This window comes from Hippichthys cyanospilos, chromosome 7 (genome assembly GCF_059441005.1).
Source record: "Hippichthys cyanospilos isolate Australia breed blue-spotted pipefish chromosome 7, RoL_Hcya_1.0, whole genome shotgun sequence".
In the NCBI taxonomy this organism is placed as follows: Eukaryota; Metazoa; Chordata; class Actinopteri; order Syngnathiformes; family Syngnathidae; genus Hippichthys; species Hippichthys cyanospilos.
Window position 1 is genome coordinate 9,891,282 of NC_142375.1, and position 24,269 is coordinate 9,915,550.

Below are 24,269 nucleotides of genomic sequence, written 5' to 3' on the forward strand. Positions count from 1 at the left end.
CTGAACATGAAATAATAATTAATTCCACACTCACGTTAACCCCCGTCGAGCAAGATAGTTTAAAAAAAAACCCGAAGTTATTGGAGCCTGTGTTTATGACGGAGGGGAGAAAAGGGAGGGAGGGGTCAGTGTGGGGTGGGGGGTGTCATTTAGGAGCTTGAGCGTGTTTGCGCTGCATCGCCTGCAGTGATCAACAGCCTCGGCTGGTTATGTAACCAGGATGCTGCAGTATGTAGGTCAGCAGAGTAAGGAGAGGAAGGGTTGAGGTTAGGATGTAACTGAGGAGCGTACGTGTGTGTGTTTGCGCGCGTGCATTTGTGTGCATGCCCTTGAGTGTTATTTAAGATGGATGTTCTTATGTGGAGCAGATTCGCAATGCCATCACATTGCTGAGAACATTTCATTCCCTGATGAGGGAACGAACAGTGACATCCCACATAGCAAGCGGTCTTAAATAGGAACAGTGCAACAAGTCTATGCCTGTTTTGCGCAATTACATCAGGCTGACAACTGTTTTCATTCAAATGGTTGACTTTTTTTTTTTATTTAGCTTTCTCTCCGTACGATCCATCCATCAATTGATTTTCCGTGCAGTTTCTCTCCTCTATCAACCACATAACCTTAATGGTGCATCCACAAAGTGAATAGGACACTGTTCCGTAATGAGAACCGAGTTGATTGTCAAATAAAAGTGTATTTTTTTCAAGTAAATCTTTTTCAAATTTGAAGAATTGAGACTAAACGCAAATGAATTGACTTCAAAAAATATCGTGTGCGGTCGGTTGGCTGCGTTTCAGAGCAGCGTTATGCTGCCTGTCGTGACCCATTCAGTCACACTGCCTCTGTTCTGCACGGTGCTGTAAAATTAGGTCAGTGTGTTTGTGTGTGTGTGTGCGCACCACAATGAATGCGTGTAAAACAATGATTAAAAGACGCGTGATCTCATTGACGTGCACACAGGCAAACACAAGCGCGCACACACAGACATACACTGACCTCTATCAGTGCGTGACAGAAATAGACTATAAAAAGTAGTGCACCTCTAAAATGAAAGTAGGCCACTTGTGTGTGTATGTGTGTGTGTGTGTGTGTGTGTGTGTGTGAGAGAGAGAGAGAGAGCGCAAGAGAGAGAAGGATGAATCAGCGTCATGTTATGCAATCTGAAACCGTCCCCCGGGCCCCATTACCATATCTTGTGGCCTTGTGCTACAGGAAGTGACCTCCTCATCTTTGTGAGGTTCTATATGTGGAAAGTGTGTATAACGACATTTTGGCACATAATCCATCCTCTAGTAGCTACATTTACACAATAAATTTACAATCATACAGTATTGCATGTGTACTATGTACAGTATGTGTACAGACAAAAATAAAGGTTAAAAAAAGGAAAAATACATCTTTTAATTACTTTAACTCACCACTGGAGGAAAAAGGTTCAATACACACTGAGGAAGGATGTTAGAGTTTTTTTTCAGCTACGTTCCGAAGACATGCGACTAAGGTTAAACGAAGACACTAAATTCCCACTAGGCAGGAATTTACAGCAAGTGCGGCTGTTTCTGTGCCATCTGATTGACTGCAGATCAGTTGATGGTGTTTGGGGAATACTGTAGTATGTTTTTATTTTTCATGTTAATTTTTATTTACTTTTTACACTAGCGGTTCTTAAATGGGGTATGGCCGGGTGTTCGTGAAAGCACTTCAGGGGTTATGTGAGATCTTAACAGGGCTTCTGCAGGTACCAACAAATCACCTTTAATGTTTTATAATACCGTGACTGAAAAATAACATTTCGAATAATAGCAAATTAATTTTAATATGACACAAATTATTGCTTAATTATGTTATTGTGACTCCTTTGCAAATGCTGTCTTCCGTTTTTTTGGTTAAGTTTTATATGGGTGCACATTGTCATTAGAGACAACATTTTATGACAGATGAGCCAGAAATAAAACAGATGATGTTATACAATCTACCGTCTGAAGTTGCTGAATAAAAAATGCCTAGAGATAGCACCACAAAGGTTGGCACAGCACTTTTTTTTTTCCAAGCAAAAATATTTTGCACTGGTTAAGGGCTACTTAACTGAAAAAAAAAAAAAATCACATGGGATACTTTATTGAAAAAAGTTATTGCTGCTACTACCTTATTCATGACAACAAGATGAGTAAATTGGAAGTTTGATGTCCTCAGGGCCGATGCCACAGCTGGGAACAACACAGTCCCTTCTCATCCACTCTTTCTTATCCTGGGTTATGGATCCTCCATCCTGCTGAAACACCCATGTTCAGAATTATATTATAAGAAATTAAATAAATACTGTATTTATATACACACACATAGTAAAACAAATATATCATCAGTAGCCATCTATTTTGTTTATCAAATGACCTCAAATCAAATTACTCAAAGTACAATGCAGGGAATGCATTACACCAGTTCATATTTACAGTAGTTCCAGATATGAGTTAAAAGGTCAACCCTAAGAAAATTTCATTTAGTAAAACTTAGCGTTTGTATAGACTCACTTAATACAGCTTGGAATGAGGCTATAACATGCTAATGTAGAAAAGGTGAAGCGCTGGGAATACTTTCTAGATGCGCTGCACAGTAGACCCTCAAATTGAACTGAATTCTCAAGTTTATTCACAGGACTCAAACTTGCAGTGTAGTTAGGGCTGTGGTTTTTTTTTTTCCTGAAGGATCACTTAATTGCATCTTTAAGGGCATGAACTAGTCCTACGCTTGATGACTGAAAGTGAGTCCCCTTTCTGCATCGGCCTATAATTAATATTGCAAATTTGCACTCTTCCCAGACTGAAATGACAAACAACAAACAGAAGATGAGTGAGGTAACCTGCAGTCATTAAGTGGATTAACCCATTTAGATTAGTCGTAGCCATTTCTCCCATCTGTCTACAGTAACGGACTCATACTGCGCAACACCACTCACCATTACACGCACAGAGTGGATTACAGAAACACGCACATCACATACATGCTCCTTTTCTCAGTGGCCTTAGGAGCGCATGCAGGAAAAAAAACACACACACACACACACACACACAACCTTTAATCTGTATTTAAATCTTTTTGTCACATGGTTAAAGTAGAGACATGTAACTCATGTACAGTATGCTCTGGACATGTGACCACACTGGTTGGAATGAATTGGATGACTACAACTACAACCACAATAATTTAATGAGAGGTCAAACGAGTGATGTGAAGCAATTCGGACTTTACAATCATAATAAAGTTGTTTTTATCAAGAAGTATTCGTTTGAAACATCACTTAAAATGATACTGAGAAGTGTATTGAATATTTTGAGCTGATTGAGCAGTGCTAAGAATAGCGGTAGATTGTCACAGGAGACAGAGCGGCCTTGTAACCGCACATGTGTACGCATATGCTGTTTAAAACCCAGAAACGTGTTAGTGGGGTGCTTGGAAACTTTGATTGATTGATTTAGTGTAGCCATTATCCTTAAGAGCTACAGAACAGTACACAATTCTGGTTTCAAATGTTGCTCCGGAAATAAAAGGGCAGAAGTTTATTTCTTCACTCGTCTGAGACTGGTAGCGGATGCAAAGTACACGCAATCTGCGTATGTTGCCATCACTCATTTTTCCAGAGTTGAGTGGATGTTCAGCAACCACGAAATAAGCACATTTCTTCAATTATGAGTCAACACCCTACATCACAAATGTGCCAAATTCCGCTCAGTTTTGCACATTTTTGCTAAATAGGTTTTCTCGGCCACTAGGGGATTCCTTTAGAGCGGTGGTTCTCAAAGTGGGGTTCGCGGAGCAACTAAATGTTATGGTGACAGTTCAGGTTTTTTTTTTTTTGCAAAACCTTTATCAAACTCAAAATCATTTGGCACAAAATAGCTTATGGTGCCACATTGGAAACGCATCGCCAGAAACCTTCAGCTCAGTTTTTACTACAGTAAACACAGAAGCATGAAGAAGTTCTAGTCGCGGTTTGCTGCATCTGACAATTGGTTTATCATATGAATTGCTTCGACGAGATGTCGTAATGTGACCTGCGTGAAAGAGGGGCAAAACAATGTGGCTTGGCGAAATCTGTTGGGACAAGGGAAACAAGACGTGTTGTTATCTCCATCTTTAAACACGACTCAAAAATAGGAGTGTATTCCTTCATTTGCCTTGCAATGGCTATTGCATGCAAACAGAATACAATAGAACAGAATGCCTTTATTGTCATTTTACAGCAAGTATACAATGAAATTGGTCGATACCTAATAGATGTCAACTTTGCACCATGTCACATATTCAGACAAGGTACATGGTATGGGATGCATAAAGCAGTGAATAAAACGGATTATGATATAGTGGCCCAATTAAATAGCTTGTTGAGTGTGTGTACCTATATTGTGTGTTAAATCTTGGAAATTCCACAGTAGTCATAGCTTTATCGCAACCCTTTGGTCTCAGAAAAGACACATTAATAGGGAGGGAAAATCATGTGTGTGTGTATATATATATATATATATATATATATATATATCACACACACATACATACATACACGCACACATTACCCACTCAGCCTTTTCACCAAAAAAAGTAATATTTGATAACTTTTCTAATGCAGTGTATACCGTACCTTTAAAGCTGCATCATAGCTGAGCTTTTGAATGTCACATGACAACACACAAGAAACAGGTGATCCGTGGGTGGTCTATCAAACCTCTTGAGCAAACTGGCGTCCTTTTCAATCAAAAGGTAGAAATGCGTTTTTATGGGATATTGATTTTTATGATTGCCCCTTTAATAGGCCTACTGCGTTTTGGAATGACTGAAAGTGTTTCAATGGGCAAAACACAAGTTTGTGCTTCATGAATATGTACTTTTGAGTGCAAGAACAAGAACAAATGTGCACTTTTATTTGTATATTTTTGTTCAAATTATTGTAAAGCTTCATATTCATAAATATGTATTTATTCATCACACCGTTCGTATTATTTTTGATTGAGATTGGCATCTATATTCAAGGCTTATCAACAAGGGATGTCATTTGCTCGTGATGCCTTTTTTTAAAATACAAGCTATAAACATTTACCCATATTTTGATTATCTATGACTTAGTTCAGCTTTGTTTTTTGTAAAATGCTCATTGGATTGTATAGTATGTTAGTTTTAAAAGGTATCAATTGCACAAATTATGAAAACTGGATAGCACATTATTCAGTCCTTACTGCTGAAACTGGCATAATAATCCGTTAAAACGACCACGTAGTTTTCATTAAACGACCATGTAAGGTGTTAAATTTTAAGTTCTCAAAACAAAACCTGTTTAGCGCGTTTGTCTTTGGATAAAAAGTGTTAAAAATGAGCACACGTATTCCCTCAAAGGCCATCGCATTAAAAAAAAAAAAAAAAAAAAAAAGTTGACCTTCCGTGAGGCAGAGCTACCTTGACGCAGGTCAAGGCGCTCATTTTAAAGCATTTTCCTTTAAAACACTGTTAAATTTCGCCGCCTTGGAACTACTAATTAGGAACATCGCATGTACCCGTTTAAATTAGTAGACGCACGGATTCACAACACTGTATTCTGCTGTAACCCAAGGCAATCCTTTCCATCTATGGGTCTGACATGGATTTAATCGACTGCACTACCGCATTTTCCCACTGGGTGGGGGTGCATTATAGCCCACAGAATTTCAACTTATAAAGCACACAAAGCAGAACAATAGAATCACTTTTATTTGTGAACAATGGTTTTGATATACACACGTATAATTACGTAACATGTAAAATGCTTAACAATTACGGAGCTTGAAAGGTCAGTCACCTTGGCAAGAAGCAGGCATTCCATTTAAAAAAAATAAAAAATAACCGCTACCATAAAACATTAACTTCCAGTGGCTTTTTCATGTTCCTTTCTGCATCTTGTAACTTGTTAAAAAAAAAAAAAAAAAATCACTCTTATACGTTAAGGTAAACGTTAGGGTGAGTTTAATACTGTTATTTTATTCTTACTTACCACACAAGTTTCTTCCGTGACTCTTAAAATTACATGATTTAACAGTTCTTATGCCTGTGCTGTCCATATCATACAGAATTATGAAATTAAATACAATGGTTACAGTACAGACCCACACTACAAGGAATAGCGGGTACTTACTGAGTTTAAAAGGCCTGTAGCGCCAGCTGAGTGGGTACAAGGCAGAAAAGTGGAGTGGAAGGTGCTACAGACGACAAACAGATACAAAGCAGTTAAGTGATGGGAGCTTCTTACACCATCACAGTATAGACAATGTCCTTAAAAACTTAACTAACCTGATTGCAGGTCTGCACTTGCACAGAAAACAAGTGGCTAACATGACAAACGCACAAGAAGCATCTTAGTACCCCTGAATACGCACACTGCAGGAAATAAAGCTAGGTGCAAATCTTTTCCGAAAACCTCCCATCGGTTTTAAGCTTTATCGGCGAGGTCAGGTTAATTGTGGTCGCGCCTTGCAATTACGTACTAGCTGGTATTTGCTGCAGTTCCTGTATTACTGGGTGTTACCGGCATTTGGCAAAAAGCGCTCGTTTGCACATCCTGAACACCTTTCAGCCATCTCTACCGCACTCGCTCCGGTCGTTTTTCCATGCATGGTTAGGGGAGCACAAGATGACCATCCCAATTCAAGGCCAATAGCCTTCAATGTCAATAGTCAGTCTGTTTGGGCTATGATGTCATTGTGATGGATGACACCAAAATGAAGCGATGGCCAACCGTGTTAAAAATACAAAACTTTGTACAAACCTTTGAGACTCACCTTCACGCACGTCACAACAAACCAGCACTGCAGTTTTAAGGTGGCTTTTATTACAATAGCTTGATAAAACATTACAAAGGATGCACGCAGGGACCCTTTTAACCAGGAAATACTAAAACAAACCTGAAATAAGAAGAAAGCTAGACTCATGAGCCACAGAAAGTTAACACTACAAAGTTGGAACCGACAGAGACCCTCACCAACCAAGGTTGGGGACGCAAGTCCAACAGCACCTAAGCATGCTGTGAGGGCCTCCAAGGGATCTAAGAAATCCAAAGTCAATAAATGGTTTCCAAGATTAACTTGCCTTTGTAAGAGGGGTTGGTACGATCATGTAAGTCCAGCAGCCTCAACAGAAATTTGAATGACTTTAACACACTTCAGCCCTAAGAACCCGAGTGAAACCTACGAGGGGAAAGAATTTTTATCTTCACAAGTGATCAAATGAGAAAAGAAGCAGTCTGGAACTTGTGTCGTTACATGAAATGTCCATGTGTTGCCAAAAAGAATTATATCTTCGCCACCATGGGGCTTACTTGCACTTAGGTCTGAAAATGTACAAGGATGAGAGAAAGGTATGAACCTCAAACCTAATGCGGTGGAGGCTGCTTAGCCGCTTCAGTAGCGCCCTGCGGGAGACATGACGGGCGGCCTCATGCCTAAGGGAGGACCTCCCTGGTAAGGGGGCACCATGGGAGGACCCTGCCCAAATGGAGGCATCCCTCCAGGCAAGTAGCTTGGCATGCCCTGAGGGGGAGCGCCGTACTGACCTACGGAGAACACAAGGGAAAGGAAGGATCAGCAAATGACGCCTCAGCCGTGGTGGAACACACGCTTTCATTTCCACTTCAGGTCACATGCCGCATTCTTTGTTATTACTACCAGTTGGGACAATCTGGGCTGTAAATGCTCAAGATGCCATTTTGAAACAGGTCCAAAACACCCGGCGTTTCAAACGTCCTGGTTTCTCATTACTAGATACAGTAGGAATTCAATATGCTTTGCTTTGATTGGATCATTGTTGTACAGAATTTGAATATGAAAAACTGGTTCAATCTGGATTGAGGTATGCTAGCGACGTTGCTTTTTGCTCCTTTTCAATAGGTGAAGGGAGGCGTGCATCACTTGTGCACGTTTTTCCTTCAAATAGAACAGAAACTGACCATGTAGAACCGCATAGATGTAAAACTTTGACCAGGTCACAAAGACGTTTTGGCCTGCGTTATGCTTAAAGCTGGATTTTGACAGAAGGCGAACTAAGGTTTAAGAAATTCTACAGTACAGTGGCAAAAAAAACAAACAAACAAAAAACAACACACAGCAGACTTTCTTAGGATAGAGGCCTACCTAGTAAATGTGTTATAAGGTGAAGGGGGGTTATTTAAATAATGCCATGGATATAAATTTAATGTATTGTTTTTAAGTATTTTTTTAAATTTAATTTTTCCCCCCAAAAAAGTTTAGCCGAGACAAATGACGATATTTAATATCGTCTAACAACAAATATGACAAGGACCTTCTCCGAAGGCTGCCAAATTTGTAATAGCTGCAGACGATGGTAAAGGCAGCATCTCCTGCTGTCCGTAGTAAAACACTGTCTAAATATTACACACTGTCCCTTTAACAGACACAGCAATAGTCATAACAGAAAATATTTGTATGAAAAACCACTGGCCATATTAAAATAATCAAAAGAGGTAAAAAAAAAATAAGTGTAGGGCAGTAACCGAGCTTTGCTTCTTGTGCATATAACACTTCCACAATTGGACCCTTTTACAGTGCAATGACGATCAGTTAGGTTTGTAACCTAAAAATGTCAAGACCGTTTTTGTAATTGGAGGTCCCTGTAATTGGCATTTTTAAAACAAATTCAAAAATGTGACATGTATCCAAAATGTGACACAGTCTGTCCTGCAACAGACTGTGTTGGACCTCGATGTTCCAGTGTGTGCTCAAGGCAGTTGTCTCCTAACCATGCAAGGGATGCCGTATGCCAGGCTGCTGTGGTGGCAGGCCTTGCTGTGGCGCCATCATACCGCCGACCGCCGCCACCGGGGGAGCAGCCGCATGGGTCTGAGCTGTCCGGGCTAATAGACGCTGATAACGGGGCAACTGGGCCCTCAGTTCTTCCTGTGGCCAGAAACAAGACACACACCATCTTTAGATTTCATGAAACCAGTTCCACAATTGGACCCTTTTACAGTGCAATGACGAATGTCCACAAAAGCACACAATTGAGGTTATTCAACTATTTGACCGGCTATTCACAAACAGTGGTTTGACTTTTGTCTCAATATGATTCTTTACATTAACGCTATGATAAGCATGCATTAACAGTAACAATTCTTCAAAATCCTTCCATAACCGATTATATGTATACATCAGTCACTACTTACTGTGGAAAAGACAAAAAAAGAGAGTTCAAGCAACTTACCAGTGAGATATCCTCATCAGGGTGGATCAACTTACTAGTTGCACTCGTGGTGGAGAGGGTGGCAGGTTTTGTGGGCACTGTGGCCGGGGCTTTGGCCACAGTGCTGCTAGAGGGGGTTGAGGAGGAAGTGGAGGCAGAGGAAGAGACAGAGGGTTGGGTATATGCAGGGAATGTTGCCTTGGGTGGGTCAGAGGTGGCTGCCGTGGCAGCGGCGGCCGCACCCGAAGCACTTTGCTGGGCCTGTGGAGACCACAGATACATTAACAGTGGATCTCTTTATGGACACGCAAATCCAGCTCAACTTCCCAAAGGTAACTGCGATACAGTGAACCCTCGCAAAATAAATGTTTGTTGGTCACGCCAGAGCTTTATCATTGTTTGCACCGATTAATTTTTTTTTTTTTTTGTGGGTGATTAAAGTACAGGCAACTCCAGATCTAGAATTTCTCATATTCAGTAGTACTGCATGCCTGTGAAAAGTGAGATGCTTTTTCTATTTGTATACAATTATACAATTTTTTATGTGTTTTAATACATTTAGATGTATATAGCATGGGGGAGGAGCAATGCTAAAAATAAGATGGCAAAAAAACAAAACCTCCAATTCCGTATCTGTTGATGCAGACAGCAGATCTGCACAATATTTTCCCAGTAAACCTAATTTAAGGTTTCAAACAGGCGAAGAAGTGATCCGAAAATCCCGCAGACTACAATCGGGTTAGTCTATAATTGCAGATTTTAACCCAATGCGGTCTAGAAAGTATCCACATGAAAAACAAGGGTCCACTGTATTTACAATCTGTAACGCTACCATGTACACTGGACCCCTGGTTTACGTCGTCCCTGCCATACATATTTTTCCAAATTATGACGTGGAAATATTGCCCCCTCTTTACGCCTTTTTTTTTTTTTCGCCTTACGACAACTTCTCCTCAAACATGGCGGTCAGTGTGCGTGCGTGACTGCGATTCGTTCCGCACTCATACGTCTATACACGCGTCACTGCATAAGTCATTAAAATGCTGGTCTGCTATTGGTCGGTGTCACGATCAAAACGGCAGCACGTTAAAGACTGGAGCTCGTCTTGAGTGCTTAAAATAATGTATTTAGCGTGCATTTTAACGCTTAATTAAAACTTGAATGGGTGAGCCATGGGTCCCAAGATTGCTAGTGATGCTAAAGAGAGGGAAGTAAGAAGATGATTAGTATGGTAAAGAAGCTGGAGATAATCAAGAAATACGAAGAAGGCTAGGTTAGCCTAGCGTACCCTCACTAGGAAATATAGCCATAACAAGCTCGTCACGTCACTCAAAGGTAAATATATCCTTTACACATTTTTTTATTTATGATATCCAATTGTAAACATGTATATTATATAAGTAGCACTTACTATACTAGTTTGGTACCAATTTTTAATATGTATATACCATTTTGATGTTTTTACGTGGGGTTTTACATGAATAAGCTAATTAACATAAGTCTGAATTGCCTGCCATTCGGCAAATTCGCGTTATGATCCCAACTGTGGAACGGATTAATATTGTAAACCGGGGCCCACTGTACTGAATTTTCCCATTTTGGATTTGGATCTCAATACAACAATAAATGTGAAATACATTTAGTATTCAAATCCAGAGAATTCATGCATGTCTACAAAGAGCAAAATGATGCAATCTAAGATGTTATTGCTTTTCTTTTTACTTTTTTTTTAGTAGGGCTGGGCGATTATGGAGAAAAATATTTTTTTATTGATATTGAAATCAATATTGTTAAGCAAATAAGTTCAACAATTTATTTTTTCCTCTCCCAACTACCAACATTCAACTTTATAACCAGAATCCACCGTAAACTAACATCACAAAAAAAAAAAAGTTAAAGTCATGACAAATTAATTTTCACGGATTAGGAAGCATATGTGTCTTTTAAGCATCAGCAATGTTTTCAGAAAAAAGGTTTTGTATTTAAATACACAATGTGGATAAATTTGCTGTACGTAATTTTACAGAACAGACTTTTTACAGAGCAGACTATCATTTGTCATGCTACGCAAACAACATTCAGGGGGCTTTCACAATCGTAGGTGCTTTCAAACATACCCCGCAACACTTGGAACATTAATCAGTTTTCCTCAATTAAAATGTTTATGATAATGAGAAGCGACATTTGAAATAATTGCCCAGCCCTAACAGTTAGCTGAAAAATAAGCTCATGCGTCGGGAACAAAGACATCTGCCAAGTGTTGTCTGGCTACTTATGCGACGCTTGCAGGACAAGTGCAAGGCAAACACCGATAGCGATCTGCTTTACATGTTACAAGCAGAGTTAGTGAGTGTGCGCGCGGACGGCGCGTGTGGGGAGCGACATGCATCTAGAATGCCAGCCACAGTCTGATCTGTGAGCATACTTGTGAGGTATTAGGAAAGGGCGGCTGAGAGGAGGCAGACTGATGGTCTGCAGGTGGAGAGGAAACAGCTGCTGTGCCCATCTGCAGCATGGTGAAAAGGAGATGACAGCATTGGCATATCACAAGAGTTTTAAACATTTAAAAGACCAGAAGGGTGGGCACAATCGACTAAACGTGGATAATTAAATTTTGGAAAACGTATGCACGTAATGATTCAACTGGAGGCAATCAAATAAAAGATGAACTTCATGGAAGTTGTGATGAAACTACGTGGGTCGTTCGAGGTAACTATAACTAGAATTCCAACCTGTGCCGCACTGGGGAAAAGAGGTTTGGTGACGGCGGGCTGGGCTGCCGGTACCGTTGGTCGACTGGGTATGACTCCAGCTGCGGGGGCAGGGGTCATATGAGGCATCCCCGGCCTTGGAGCCATATGCGGAGGCATCCCTGAGAGCCAGGATGAAAGTTTAGGCGTTGCCCCAGAAACAAAACATAATAAATTCATGGGAAACTGAAAAATACAGGAAAACAAGTTGTCTTGCGCATAAAGGCATGCTCCGTTGGTGCTGTAATGACGTCTTCCCCTTTTGTTTTGTATTTACGATCTTGAAATGCTCTTATTCAACTTGTTCCTTGTATTTAAGACTTTCTTACAACTTTAACAGAGGTTACTGATAGACTACTACCAGTTCTAACGTGCATACAAATTTTGCCATTGAACGTTGAACTGTAAATCCTAAAAGCGGAACACACCACTTTTACTCGCTATGAAAAAGAATAAAAAAAAAAACTCGAATGACATTTTTTTGTGGAGACCCGAAACATTAAAATCAAGTCAATACACAATTGTACAAACGTTGATACGTGCATAAATATACACTAACATACTATATGCATATTTTAACACTTCATCAGGTCTACTCCATCCTGACATATGCAATACCGCATAAAAATGTATAAATTACTGTACTGTGTGTGTACTTTCTCTATATATTAATTTGCTGGTCACAGATGCTTGCTTAGTTGAAACAACACTCTTAAGTTAGACTTGTGAATAATGCACAATAGCATTGATCATAAAATCTGACAACTCTTGACTAGAGTTCAGCACCAGTTTCAAATAGTTTTGACTTTATTCTGTTTAACACCGCTTGTCCTCTTTGTGTGATATTTGCCATGATTCATGGTAAAAGTGTTACAATTTCCACTACTCCTTAAGAGCGGAACAGATGGCAACTGCCCATAACAAAATACATTCAAACTGGAACACTTTCCATCTCAAAGTATGTGCCTAGGCTCAAATATTTGGTAATACTATTATGGCAGAGGACCATACTTGAGGAAACCCAGCAAGTTGCATCTTTACAAAATCAACTAACCTGGCGGCATACCAGGCATGCCTGGCATCATGGGAGGCATCATCCCACCTATTGGCATCATCCTACAAAAGACATTCTGTCAATTATTGCAAAACATCTGATGGCTGGTGGTTAAGACCAGATACAAAACACAAAACTAAGATGGTACCCTGGAGGCATGCCGTGCATGGGAGGCATTCCGTGCATCATGGGTGGAACACCTGGCATCATCGGGGGCATTCCTGTAAAAATGATGGGAAAGAGCATTATTATTTTTTTAATGATTGGAAGGAGGCTGCAAGCCAGAGGCCACTCCTCTTCTTCTTCTTTTTTTTAACTATTTTTAAATTGGTTTCTCTAACCTTGATATCCACCAGGAGGCATCCCAGGTCCCCCAGCCACAGGGGGAATACCCGGCTGAGCCATGGGTGCAACATAGCCTGACTGAGGTGGCACCCCAGTTACCTGTGGTACCGAAGGCCCGGGTTCATCATCATCATCATCCTCATCTGAGTCATCTGGGTTCTTCTTTTTGCCATCTGAACGAAAAAAAAAAAGATATAATAATCTATTGCTGCCCCCCCCCCCCTCCACCCTATCCCAGTTAGTCAACGAATTGTCCCAAAAAAGTTTAAATTTCCACCCCTCTTATCTACAACTGGAAATTATTTCAAATTGTCAGTGTAGGAAAAAAACAAAACAATGCTGCAGTTATTTATTTGAGCAATAACATGGCAGGAAATTGGAAACATTGTTAATAAGCATATTGATAATCTAAAGGAAATTTTTGCAAATATTTTATATTGATTTCACACTGATTAAATTGCTTCCATAAAAAATTACAAAAAACTGAATCAAAATAACAACAATCCCACAGTTTTTAATCGTGGCAAGAATAAAACTGTCTGACAAGCTGTAATTTAACCAAAGGGAGCACAAACCTTGAGATTTTTGTTCTAATGTCCGTCTCCTCTCCTGCATGTCTTTGTCAGGAATCCCCTCCATGCCATAAATCTCTAGCTCAATGTCCGTTCTTCCCGGGATCGCATTTGGCACACTGTCAATAGTCTCTTTGTGTACCTGAAATGCATGCAAAGTGAGCTTGTGAATGCTACAAGTCCACTTGAAGTACAACTGGTAGTGATGAAGAATTAAACCCACCTGCATGCAGTGAATGGCCAAGCCTGGACCAGTGTATAACTTCTTGTGGCAAATGTGACATTTGAAATGCTTTGCCTTCTGGTGCTGAATGAGAATCTTTTCATCGTCAAAATCGCGATTGCAATACCTTGGAAGGGAGACTTAAGGAATGTTCTCGAATGACGTTAAAGAAACGAAAGCACATTACACAACCAGGAAGAAACTCGCTGCGTCGCTTTCAAAAGCTCGGCCGAGTTAAGCATTACACATATTTAGACAGCGATATTTATTTTTTAAAAATGGCCTAAAAACGTAACTTTGACGTGACGTCAAGCAGGGCGCGCTAAATCCAGTCGTGCGAATAGGCTAACGTGATCTGCTTACATTATTTTGTTATACTAATAATCAGAAAATGAACAGAATTTTACCAATTAACTCCATTACGAGTGACGCAAAATCAACGATTACAACCATTTACAGCAATTCAACAGCATACAATGACTCTAAATCAGTAATGAACATCTTACGCATCGACAAACCGTCCGAGATAGCCTAGGCCTGTCTTTTTGTCATGCTAGCGTCCGAGTCGTTGCGCTTTTTTTTTGCCTCGTCATTTGCTTCTACAATCAAACGGATACCAGCACCAAGGCTTCATCTGCTTCTTCTTCTTTCTTCCCATGCTTGCAATGAGTTCTGAAAATCAAGTTGTGATCGCTTAAATTCTTATTATCTGTCTGACAACAGCATGCTGCAGTGCAACCTCTAAGCCGAAAATGGCGCCTAAAGCAGGAAGTCGACGGGGTCGATTTCATTCGACGCACGTGACGTCACTTAGAAGCCGCGTTTAACAACGATACTGTAGTGTTTTCATTTTAAATCGTAAAACTACATATCTCGTGTTTTTGCTCGTGTATTTTAACACCAGAAATAACGGATACATTTATTTTATGTCGGTAAAATCTAAACCGTGGCTTTTAGGGTGCGACTAAAAATTCATACGCAGGTTTCGCGAGTGAATGTAATTGGTCAAATCTCCGCTTGATGGCGACAACGTTACAAAAGCATTAAAAAAAATCCGTCCATCCGATTTTTTCAAAGCTGCCTGATAATACTCGGTCTTTGAATTTCTGGTGCCTATTCAAACAGTCTTCAGGCTGTAAACGGGGGACGTCCTCGACTGGTTGCCAACCAATCGCAGGACAACTTGAAATATGATGGGACATTTACTACAGTTATATAAGTTATTTTATAAGTGGTATTAGTTCAATGGCAATATCGGACTAGCTACTGATTTAATTCAAGATTCAAGAGTTTTATTGCCATATGTATTGTATTATTATAACACACAATGAAATTCTTATTCCGTTCACTTCCCCGAATTGCAGACTACATTCCATGTTTGAGCAATAAATCGATTCAGATTAAAGAGCAATAAATATGATGAAACTATAAAATAAAGAGCAGCAAAATGTTGTTAAGTAATCACCCACCTTTTTGTTTCGATATAAAACTGTTTATTGTACTCCAGTATGTACATATCAAATCTACAAAATATCCACAATGTTAAAATATTAGCACTCATCAGTGTTGTGTCACAGCCCTGATAATACACACTAAGACTATTTGTAACTCACTTTTAAATAGGGTGCATACAATATATTTTAAACAAAACATACCACAAAATGCACACAGCATACCAAAACCTCAGAGCAAAAACACCCAAAACATATTAATCTGTCTTTAAATACACAATAATCAGGTTTGTGCGAAGCAGTTACCAGAGTAACATGAGGTTAAAAGTACAGTACTGTTGACAGGTCAAATCAATAAAACAACTGCATTACGTGTTGACAGGGACAGACAGAGCATTGATTTATTTCCCATTTTTGCATCATGACACACTTAATTGTGAACTAGTTCAGACATTCAAACTCAGACTTGTGTGCTCCTCTGTTAATTTGGTTGTAATAATACAAGAATACCTTCAACAGATAACATTTAAGCAGACTTTCAAAATCTCTAAACACAACAGTTTGGCATCACATCCAAAAGCTAAGAATTCTGAATGGCACTTGTGCTCTTCCATTGAGCTGGATACACACATTTTGGTGCAATTGTGACACACAAAGTCAAAGACACATGTATGAGGTTCAGATAACATTGAGTACAAAGCCTTACATGGATAAGGTGGAACACTGTTTCTCTCACTGCCCCATGAACATGAAATCAGCTATGATAGTAATAATGATGATGCTTATGGTAGCCTAAAGCCTTTAAAAAATAGCTAACTTTGAAACAACTTCTTACAATAACAAAAATGAAGCATTTGCAGGCATACTTTCACTAAGCTTCATGTGGAGGCACCATCGGATTGAGTGTAGCAAGAGACCATGTCCAAATGTACATTTAAATAATAATAATAATAATAAAATACCAATCAAAAGTAAAAAAAAATATTTTTGAAACTTATCATCATCAATTTAAAGTGGGTTTGGTGTGTTTGGGCAGTAAATGATGCTATAACATCTAACGCTAAACCCATTCTGGCCAATTCAAACTGATAAAAAAAAGAAACAAACAAAAGCAGTCACAAGGAGTGGATTAAGTTAACATAAGTAAAACATAAATAAAACAAATACAATCGACTCTTTTTAATGTAATGACTGCTTTTCAGAGCAACATGTTGACCTAGTAGTAAGCACGGCCTTTCTGTGTGGAAGGTTTCTGTTTTCTCAAGCTTGTGTGGCTTTTCCACAGGTACCCCGACTTTGCAAATGTTTTTATGATTTATTTTCCACAGTGGCATCCTCCTTGGTCTTCTCCCATGAAGTCCATTTTGGTTCATACGATGATGGATGGTGCGATTTTACAATGATGCACCTTGAACTTGGAGTTCACCATTAATTTCTTTGGAGGCTGTTCTGGGCTATTTTTACTGCCATTTGCACAATCCATCTCCTCAATTTGTCATAAATCTTCCTCCTGGGGCCACATTCAAAGAGGTTGGCTATGGTCCTGTCGAGCATACATTTCTGAATATGTGCAACTGCAATCGCAGGAAAATCAAGCTGCTTTGAGATTATACCTAGACTTGCCTAAAGCCAGCTGGGATAGGTTCCCACTCACTAGACATCACACCTAAGAGGACAACACTATACAAAGTGTTTGGAATTGTTTTTTTTCTATGGTAAGTGTTGTGACATATTGTTAAAGCGCAATTAACAGGACAGACGGAGTTAAATGAATTCCTCAAACAATAGCAACAGCCATGGACAATTTTGACTTGTCAATGAAGTTAACCCAGGTTTGGTTTGTGGGTGGAAGCAGAGTACCCAGCACAATGAAACAGCAGAAAGCAGAAGCTGACAAACTAACCTCAGAACACGTGAAGCAGATGTGCTATCTACTTGTTCATTGCACTGCTCTCTCAAAACAGAAAAAAAAGGTTACTGTATATGATAAACAGGTGAAAAATTGCAAGACTGACTTCTGTTTTGTTCACATTTGGCTATGACTGAGGGAGGACAACGATGCATGATGTAATTGTGTTGAACATGGTCAATAAAGAATTATGACATGAAAATAGTAATGGGGCAAATGTGTGTGGATGGTTTAAGTTTTCACATTTTTATACTGCTCTGTATGGTGTGGTCACATGGTTACAAGGGATTGTAAGGCGATTTGCAGAAATGCAGCTAAGTAGATACAATAAGAGAAGAGGGGAGTTTGCATTGTAGCATCCGCTATATAAAAGGAGGTCATTTCAATCACTCATCTAATTTGTGGGGACTTGTCCACTTGACTGACAGAAGGACCGAGGACATCCGAATGTTATGGTGGTGGGGGCAATCGGACGTCAAGTAAGCTGTAGGCGAAGATGTTCCAGAACACGGCGCAGAGCACAAACAAAGTGTAGACACAGAAGAATATCCAAAACAGAGACTGCTCCTGCAGCCGCTGCTCGTAGTTCTGCAGGACCACCACACCCAGTGTGAGACCAACCATCACCCCGCCAAGGTGAGCTACAAAACTGGGATTGGGGCAAGGAGGAAAGGCTGGCGGGTAGAAGCGGAGCCACACTGCCCGGCCAAATTCCACACTCACTGATTACATGGAAAAAAAAAAAAAAAAAAGAAACAGGAAAATAAGCATTAAATAAATACTGGTTAAATTATGTTATTAATGCATTTGATTTCATATGTAACATTTATTAGACCATGATCAAGGGAACTACATTTAATTAACAAATACACATACAATCAACAAGATCATAAGAGCATTGATAAGCTTCGGATAGCTACTTTTTCTGCACAAGCTATGAACGTTAAACTTACATTATAACTGATTTAAAAACCAGTACGAATTATTGTCTAAAGTTTTTGCAATAATCCCGTTTTTAATCATGTTTGCTGTGTTATTTTGTTGAATAAACCAATTAAAAGCAGAATTGTACAGAATGGCTGGGAAAACAAAATTGAGATTTTATTCATTAGCCATATCGCCCAACCCTGATAAATATTATGAGATAACTCATGATTCTTCAACAGGCTATTTTTTTATTGTTTATTAAAGGGGGAGCACTTTTTTAATTAGAAGACACACTGAGTGATTAAGGCATACTGTCTATTAGAAGCAATTACATTTGAGATAGCAGGGTTTGGTAGCCAATATAATCAGACTTACTGCAGACCAGAGCCATGGCCATACGGAATAATTTAAACTGACACTTCATGCCAGACCAATTCTATAAAAAAGAGAGAAAGAAAGAGAAGGCAGATAATTAGACATTAACATTATGCTCCAAAGTCAAATCTTTTTACATCACAAAATGCCCAGGTGGGTTTTCTCAGGGTACTCCAGTTTTCTTCCACATTCCCAAAAACATGCATGATAGGGATATGGACAGTTAATGTGTGCCCTGCGATTGGTTGGTAAGGGTGTCCCACGCCTACTGCCTGAAGACAGCTGAGATAGGCACCAACAAGCCAGCGACCCGAGTGAGGATAAGGGACGATAGAAAATGGATGGCGTGGAATGGATTAAGATATGCAGCGAATGTGGTGATAATCACCGACACAAACTCACTGACACATATTGCACACACACACAGAAATTACCATGACAACATTGGCCAGATGTGCGGAGACCAAGGCATACACTCCGCCAGATGAACCGACCACAGGAGCCGTCATGTCAGTGACCGACACCGCCAGAGACCCTGCATAAACCAGATGCATCACATATGAGAAAACTACACGTGGATATTTTTAGACACAATGTGAAATTGTGATAAATAAGTCTTCAGTTTGGATTAAATTACCCTCCTTAAAAAGTGAAAAGCAATCCAGACACTATCATTTGCTTGACAGCTGTACTAAAATGAAACTGCAAAGAGATGTCTATTTTGGAATTAATAAGAATATTGAGGAAGCTCTTTGAACTTAACTGAATTACTGTTGGATTATATGAGCATTAATTCTTGATCAGCAACAGTCTCTCATTGCTATTGTCGCGCAATGACAAACAGAAAGCTAGCAAAGACCTTTCGTACAATATTGTAGTAGTGTTGGTAGGACATAAAGTGACTCTTGCAACACAACTGACCAACACGAAAATCTTACAAGTTATTGTTATTTGTTTAAAGCGTGTCTCAAGCAGGGTGGATCTGCACAAATATTTCTTTAATTAAAATACAATTGCATGCAAACAAAGCAAGCACACTTGAAATTTGTTATCACTGTTACTGCCCATTGTTTACAGCCTTCCTTCAGCTGTCAACATACAAGTTCATTGAGTCCAGCAAAAGGGCATGAGTGTGTGTGGCACCAAGAGGGCTATTGACTGATCAATGACTCATGAGTTGACCTGTGATCTCTCCCCTCACCCCTAGTTTATTTGCCAGCTGAGCTCCAGCTGAGTCTGATCGCCATGTTTGTTTGGTTGTTTTAGAACTACTTTTTTAAGGCAATGTCAGTAACGAGATGATAAAAAAAAATGGAGGAATTTGCTATTATTTTAAAAACACATGATACTACAGGACCAACTATTATAATAATACAACTTACAAACAATGAATTAGTCATCCATTTTCTTATCCGCTTGTCCTCACAAGGGTTGCAGGCTTGCTGGTGCCTATGCCAACACTCTTGCCTGCTTACTAACTATTATTCAATATTCAACACTCTGCTTAATTGTCTAACATGCAATATTTTGAGTTGTATCCACTTACTTTATAAATAAATCATCTTTTTACCCCTGCTGTGCACTTTCCTCTACATTTTGGCCACTGTGTCTACACTAGAGCTGATAATGTAAAGATTAATCACCAACTAATTTATCGAATTCATCGACAAATATTTTAATAAATGCATAATCATTTAAACCCACTGTTTAACGTATCAAAATCCTCAAATTTAGCGCCTCAAAATGTATTCTTCAAATTAGTCATCTTTTGGCAGTTGTTTTGATGTCTTTTATCAAAATAAGGCATTTGATTTTACTTTGGGGAAATGATGATCGAACCAGTGACTGAATCAGTTTCAAATAGTGGCTAGTTGTTTTTTTAACCACAAAACAATACAAAACAACAGTAAATGGTAAATACATTCTAAACGGGAAAAAATGGTTTAGTGTAAAATAAAATGTTAACCACATACTTAATTACTTGATTGTATAATCGTTAGAAGAAGATACTGAAGATGTGGCTTCATTGTTTTTTTTTTGTCGTTTTTTTTAAATCAAGAAACAATACAAAATAAACAACATTGCCAAACTACTTTACAGTAAGAAAAATGTTTTGTAGTACACTTTAATGAAAAATAACATTTACATTTAATCTAAATATTTGAATGATTGATGGAGTATTGTAATTCTCCAAAGATACACTTTATTTTCCCAAAAATGAAGGCCAGAAGTATGGGTGTGTCCTACAAACCACACGTAGCCAACCGCCCGGTACCAGTTGATCCATGGAATGGTACCGAGCTGCACCAGAAATAACGATGTTTTGGAACGGATTTAATCAATCATTTAACAGTTATAGATTTGTGCTTTATATGTGCTTTGTTTGGCTTGATCTTCGTTTTTTTGGTGCAATCTCTGGCCGGTGTTTGTATTGCATTTTGTAGTGAGGAAGGAAGGCTTGGGTTGTTGTAATTTCTTTGTAAAAATGTTGTCATTTATGATAATATGGCCAAAATTAGTTTGTTTGTTGCTCCAACAACTTGTGAATGTGGATAACATGCAAGCTAAAGTTAGTTCTAATTTTCAGCATGTACAGTATATACTGTAGTGCTACCTTGTATGCGTTTATGCGCGTATGCGTTTAGCTTCTCTATTTAATCCACTGTACTGGTAGGCAAAAACGTAATTATTCCTTTTGTTGAATGTGGTTTTAAATTACTCTTTTTATTTGAGCAGCTGCTGTGATCCTTCGAATGAGGACACATGGCATAGAGATCAGTAGTCTTTTTGAAAATAGGAGCTACTTCTTTGGTATTGATTAATACCGACACTTCTGAAATGACAATTTGCTCAAAGCATCTGTCATAATGTTCTAGGTTAATAAATATTAGATCATTTTATGTGATAAAATAGACATAGAGAATGGTTGGATGGTGGCATGGCTTTTAATATGGATGCTAAATTCATTACTTTCTTAATTATCCCCATGAACAAAGGTGTTCCATTTTGTTTTACAACTGGGTATTAAATTCAGCTGTCGATCAGTTCTAAACTATATGGCAGGAAAGACTAAATAGAAAAAGTAAGAGGAACATAAAAATGTGATGACCCATTTAAAATGATTTTTATTTGATCATGTTGACGTCTGAGGGGAAATGTGACTAGCGGGCAGACACGACCAACCAAAAACATTACGGTCGATACAAGCAGCCACCCCCTTCTCTCCACTGGTGGTCGATATCTAATTAAAACAGCTGACTTGTGTGTGCCTGATTGATGCTGCGTTTCCCTCATTTCACTCTGGACTTAATTCTGTACAGGCCACTTCAGCTGCTATCCACAGGGGGCTTGTCACTGACCCCTGCACTCACGCCCACACTACACACGCACACATGATCAACCACACAGTGGGAGATATTCAGAGATGGTGACAATTTGCATGAATATTAATCAAAGTCTGAATGCAACATTTCATATTCAGCAATTTAGTGCACTTCCCCCGCTGCATGCACACAGACTACAATAGCTTGTGATTGTTGAGGGATAATCAAACAGGAATGAGAATGTATTTGTAGTGTTTTTAAAACTTGAGATACCATTTTTGACAGTGATTTTTGTGTGTGTGTGTGTGTTTTGTTTGTGCTCTGTTTGACATCTTGTCATCATCCCCGATGGTACAGTACATGTCAAAAGGGTCTTTTGAGCGGCATGCAAGACCCCAAAGATCCCCCTTTAACTAAGTGAAGCCACAGAGAACCATCTGTCTTGAAAACACACCACCACACACACATCCACACAACATGATCAAAACATGATGCTGAAAATCAAACAGATGGGGCAAGCAATTAGACGTGAAAAGTGAAACCTTGTGTTTTTATTTCTGTGTGTCCGTGTATGTGATTAGACAGTGAGAACATGCACGCGCATTGTCCATTAACAAGAATGCATGCAGTGCTGCTTGGCCCGCCCACCTGCCAGCACGCCACACGCGTAGACCAAGCCAATCCTTGCTGCCCCGTGGACCATCTCCAGGGGGACTCCCACCAGCAGCTGCATGGCCATGTTCAGGCTCAGGTGTTCAATGCTATCAAACACACATGCACAAACGCATACGGAATAAATCAAGAGATCACGCACATGTAATGCGTGTAATGCAATATCACTAGTTGTTATCTTACTTTTTGTGAACATACTTGACAAGCTTTACCGGCTATGGTAAACCCACATGGGATATGTTCTTGGCCCTTTAGCGTAAGGCAAAAAAAAAAAAAAAAAACGAGAACATACAAATGTATTTTTTTAATAGTTTTATCTTTCCCTCATACTTTAAACAAACACAACTTATTAAAATACACAAACATTTTTGAACATTGTAAATATATTTAATCACACACACTGACAATATTGCTGTATGTGAACATGCTTGTCCCTTTATGGAGAGAGAACGAAGAATAGAAACATCTTCCATCCTTGTGTTTTTGACATGTTGACATGTTGTCAACATTTGGGTGAAATTTCAGCATCCTAGTGTCTTCTTTCAGTGTTTTCCCTTTGGGGTGAAATGCCTTTGATGTAAAGATCAAAGAATTTGAAAAAATACCGCACAAGGGTAAAACAACAAAAAACTACAGATGACTTAAATTTTGCTCAACTGTTAGATTTTACAGGAAAATAATCAAATTAAAGGGTCAAAGAAAGCTAATACAACAAATATGAAGTGTATGTTTGTATTATATATTTGATCATTTTACATTAATTCCAAGATTTTACTCATATTTTTATGATGTTTTTATTTTTTTGTACAGCACTTTGGTGAGCTGTGGTTGTTTTAAAGTGCTTAACAAATAAAGTTGGATTGGATTGGATATAAATATCTGTTACACAAGTCACAGAAAATATTAGTTGAAAAATAGAATGAATTGTGATTAGTTGTGGAAGGTTTTCCAATTAATTAGAAAAAAAAATATTGATTGGCATCAGTAATATTTTTTTTTCCAAGCACTGATGGTACACTTCCCATACTTATTGAAACTTTTATTAAGTCATACACACAAAAACAACAGCAACAACAAATCATCTGCATTAAATCAAGACTCTGCACTTGGCAGTGACAAGCCAGTCAAAAATTTTCCCTTTCAGAAGGCACAATTCCTGTAAGCAAACACATGACTTCAAACAAAAGCTTTTGCAGAGTATTTTTACTTAGGCAGGAGATATATTAACAGTTTTTCCATGGCCTTCAATGCTGCAGTGTCCTTCTCCAAACCTCATTTAGCAGCAGACACACACTCATCTGTGTCCAAAATCCAAAAGCACAGCTGCTGTAATAATCCAACCTCTCTTCTTCTGTCCCTCATTTGCTCACATTCACTGTCTAAATGAAAGCATCAGCTCTGCTTTATGTTTGTTGACAGATAAATGAAAAACTCACATGAGAAAGCGGCAGTAAATGC

The 24,269-nt window shown here is 39.0% G+C and overlaps 3 protein-coding genes across 10 annotated transcripts in view; all 3 read right to left on the bottom strand.

Annotated features, from left to right (window-relative positions):
• Window positions 1-6,678, bottom strand: part of c7h22orf23 (chromosome 7 C22orf23 homolog) — a 39,890-nt gene extending 33,212 nt beyond the window's left edge. For all 3 annotated transcript variants that reach the window (XM_088420076.1, XM_088420081.1, XM_088420077.1), the window contains exons 1-2: window positions 6,155-6,678; window positions 2,146-2,272 (exon numbers count right to left, since the gene is read on the bottom strand). The gene's annotated coding sequence lies outside the window, so the exon portion shown is untranslated. The remainder of the gene's footprint in view (window positions 1-2,145; window positions 2,273-6,154) is intronic.
• A 147-nt stretch (window positions 6,679-6,825) lies between these two features.
• znf207b (zinc finger protein 207, b) lies at window positions 6,826-14,926 on the bottom strand. Of its 4 annotated transcripts, none has more exons than XM_088420070.1 (11): window positions 14,772-14,926; window positions 14,155-14,281; window positions 13,935-14,073; window positions 13,356-13,532; window positions 13,163-13,235; window positions 13,015-13,076; window positions 11,997-12,082; window positions 11,636-11,716; window positions 9,232-9,471; window positions 8,771-8,927; window positions 6,826-7,567 (listed from the first exon to the last, which is right to left on the bottom strand). In XM_088420070.1, exons 1-11 carry the CDS (start codon window positions 14,810-14,812, stop codon window positions 7,416-7,418), a joined length of 1,335 nt encoding a protein of 444 aa, XP_088276196.1. In that variant the 5' UTR covers window positions 14,813-14,926; the 3' UTR covers window positions 6,826-7,415. The 4 variants fall into 4 exon arrangements, with proteins under 4 accessions (XP_088276196.1, XP_088276195.1, XP_088276198.1 ...); XM_088420069.1 differs by having other exon boundaries at window positions 11,943-12,082; XM_088420072.1 differs by lacking the exon at window positions 11,636-11,716.
• Window positions 14,927-16,734: 1,808 nt separating this feature from the next.
• Window positions 16,735-24,269, bottom strand: part of rhbdl3 (rhomboid, veinlet-like 3 (Drosophila)) — a 39,232-nt gene continuing 31,697 nt past the window's right edge. For all 3 annotated transcript variants that reach the window (XM_088420282.1, XM_088420280.1, XM_088420281.1), the window contains 4 exons: window positions 22,788-22,900; window positions 19,251-19,351; window positions 18,817-18,877; window positions 16,735-18,236 (listed from right to left, as the gene is read on the bottom strand). In XM_088420282.1, coding sequence (XP_088276408.1) covers window positions 17,965-18,236; window positions 18,817-18,877; window positions 19,251-19,351; window positions 22,788-22,900 — 547 coding nt within the window. In that variant the 3' untranslated portion in view covers window positions 16,735-17,964. The remainder of the gene's footprint in view (window positions 18,237-18,816; window positions 18,878-19,250; window positions 19,352-22,787; window positions 22,901-24,269) is intronic.

What these genes read in the sequence shown, in the direction of transcription:
- znf207b (XM_088420069.1), bottom strand. Translation starts at nt 14,812, where the DNA reads ATGGGAAGAAAGAAGAAGAAGCAGATGAAGCCTTGGTGCTG. An exon ending in ATGCACGGCATGCCTCCAGG is followed by an intron (nt 13,077 to 13,162) that starts GTACCATCTTAG and finishes TGTCTTTTGTAG; the next exon opens with GATGATGCCAATAGGTGGGA. An exon ending in CATACGGCATCCCTTGCATG is followed by an intron (nt 7,568 to 8,770) that starts GTTAGGAGACAA and finishes TGTTCTCCGTAG; the next exon opens with GTCAGTACGGCGCTCCCCCT.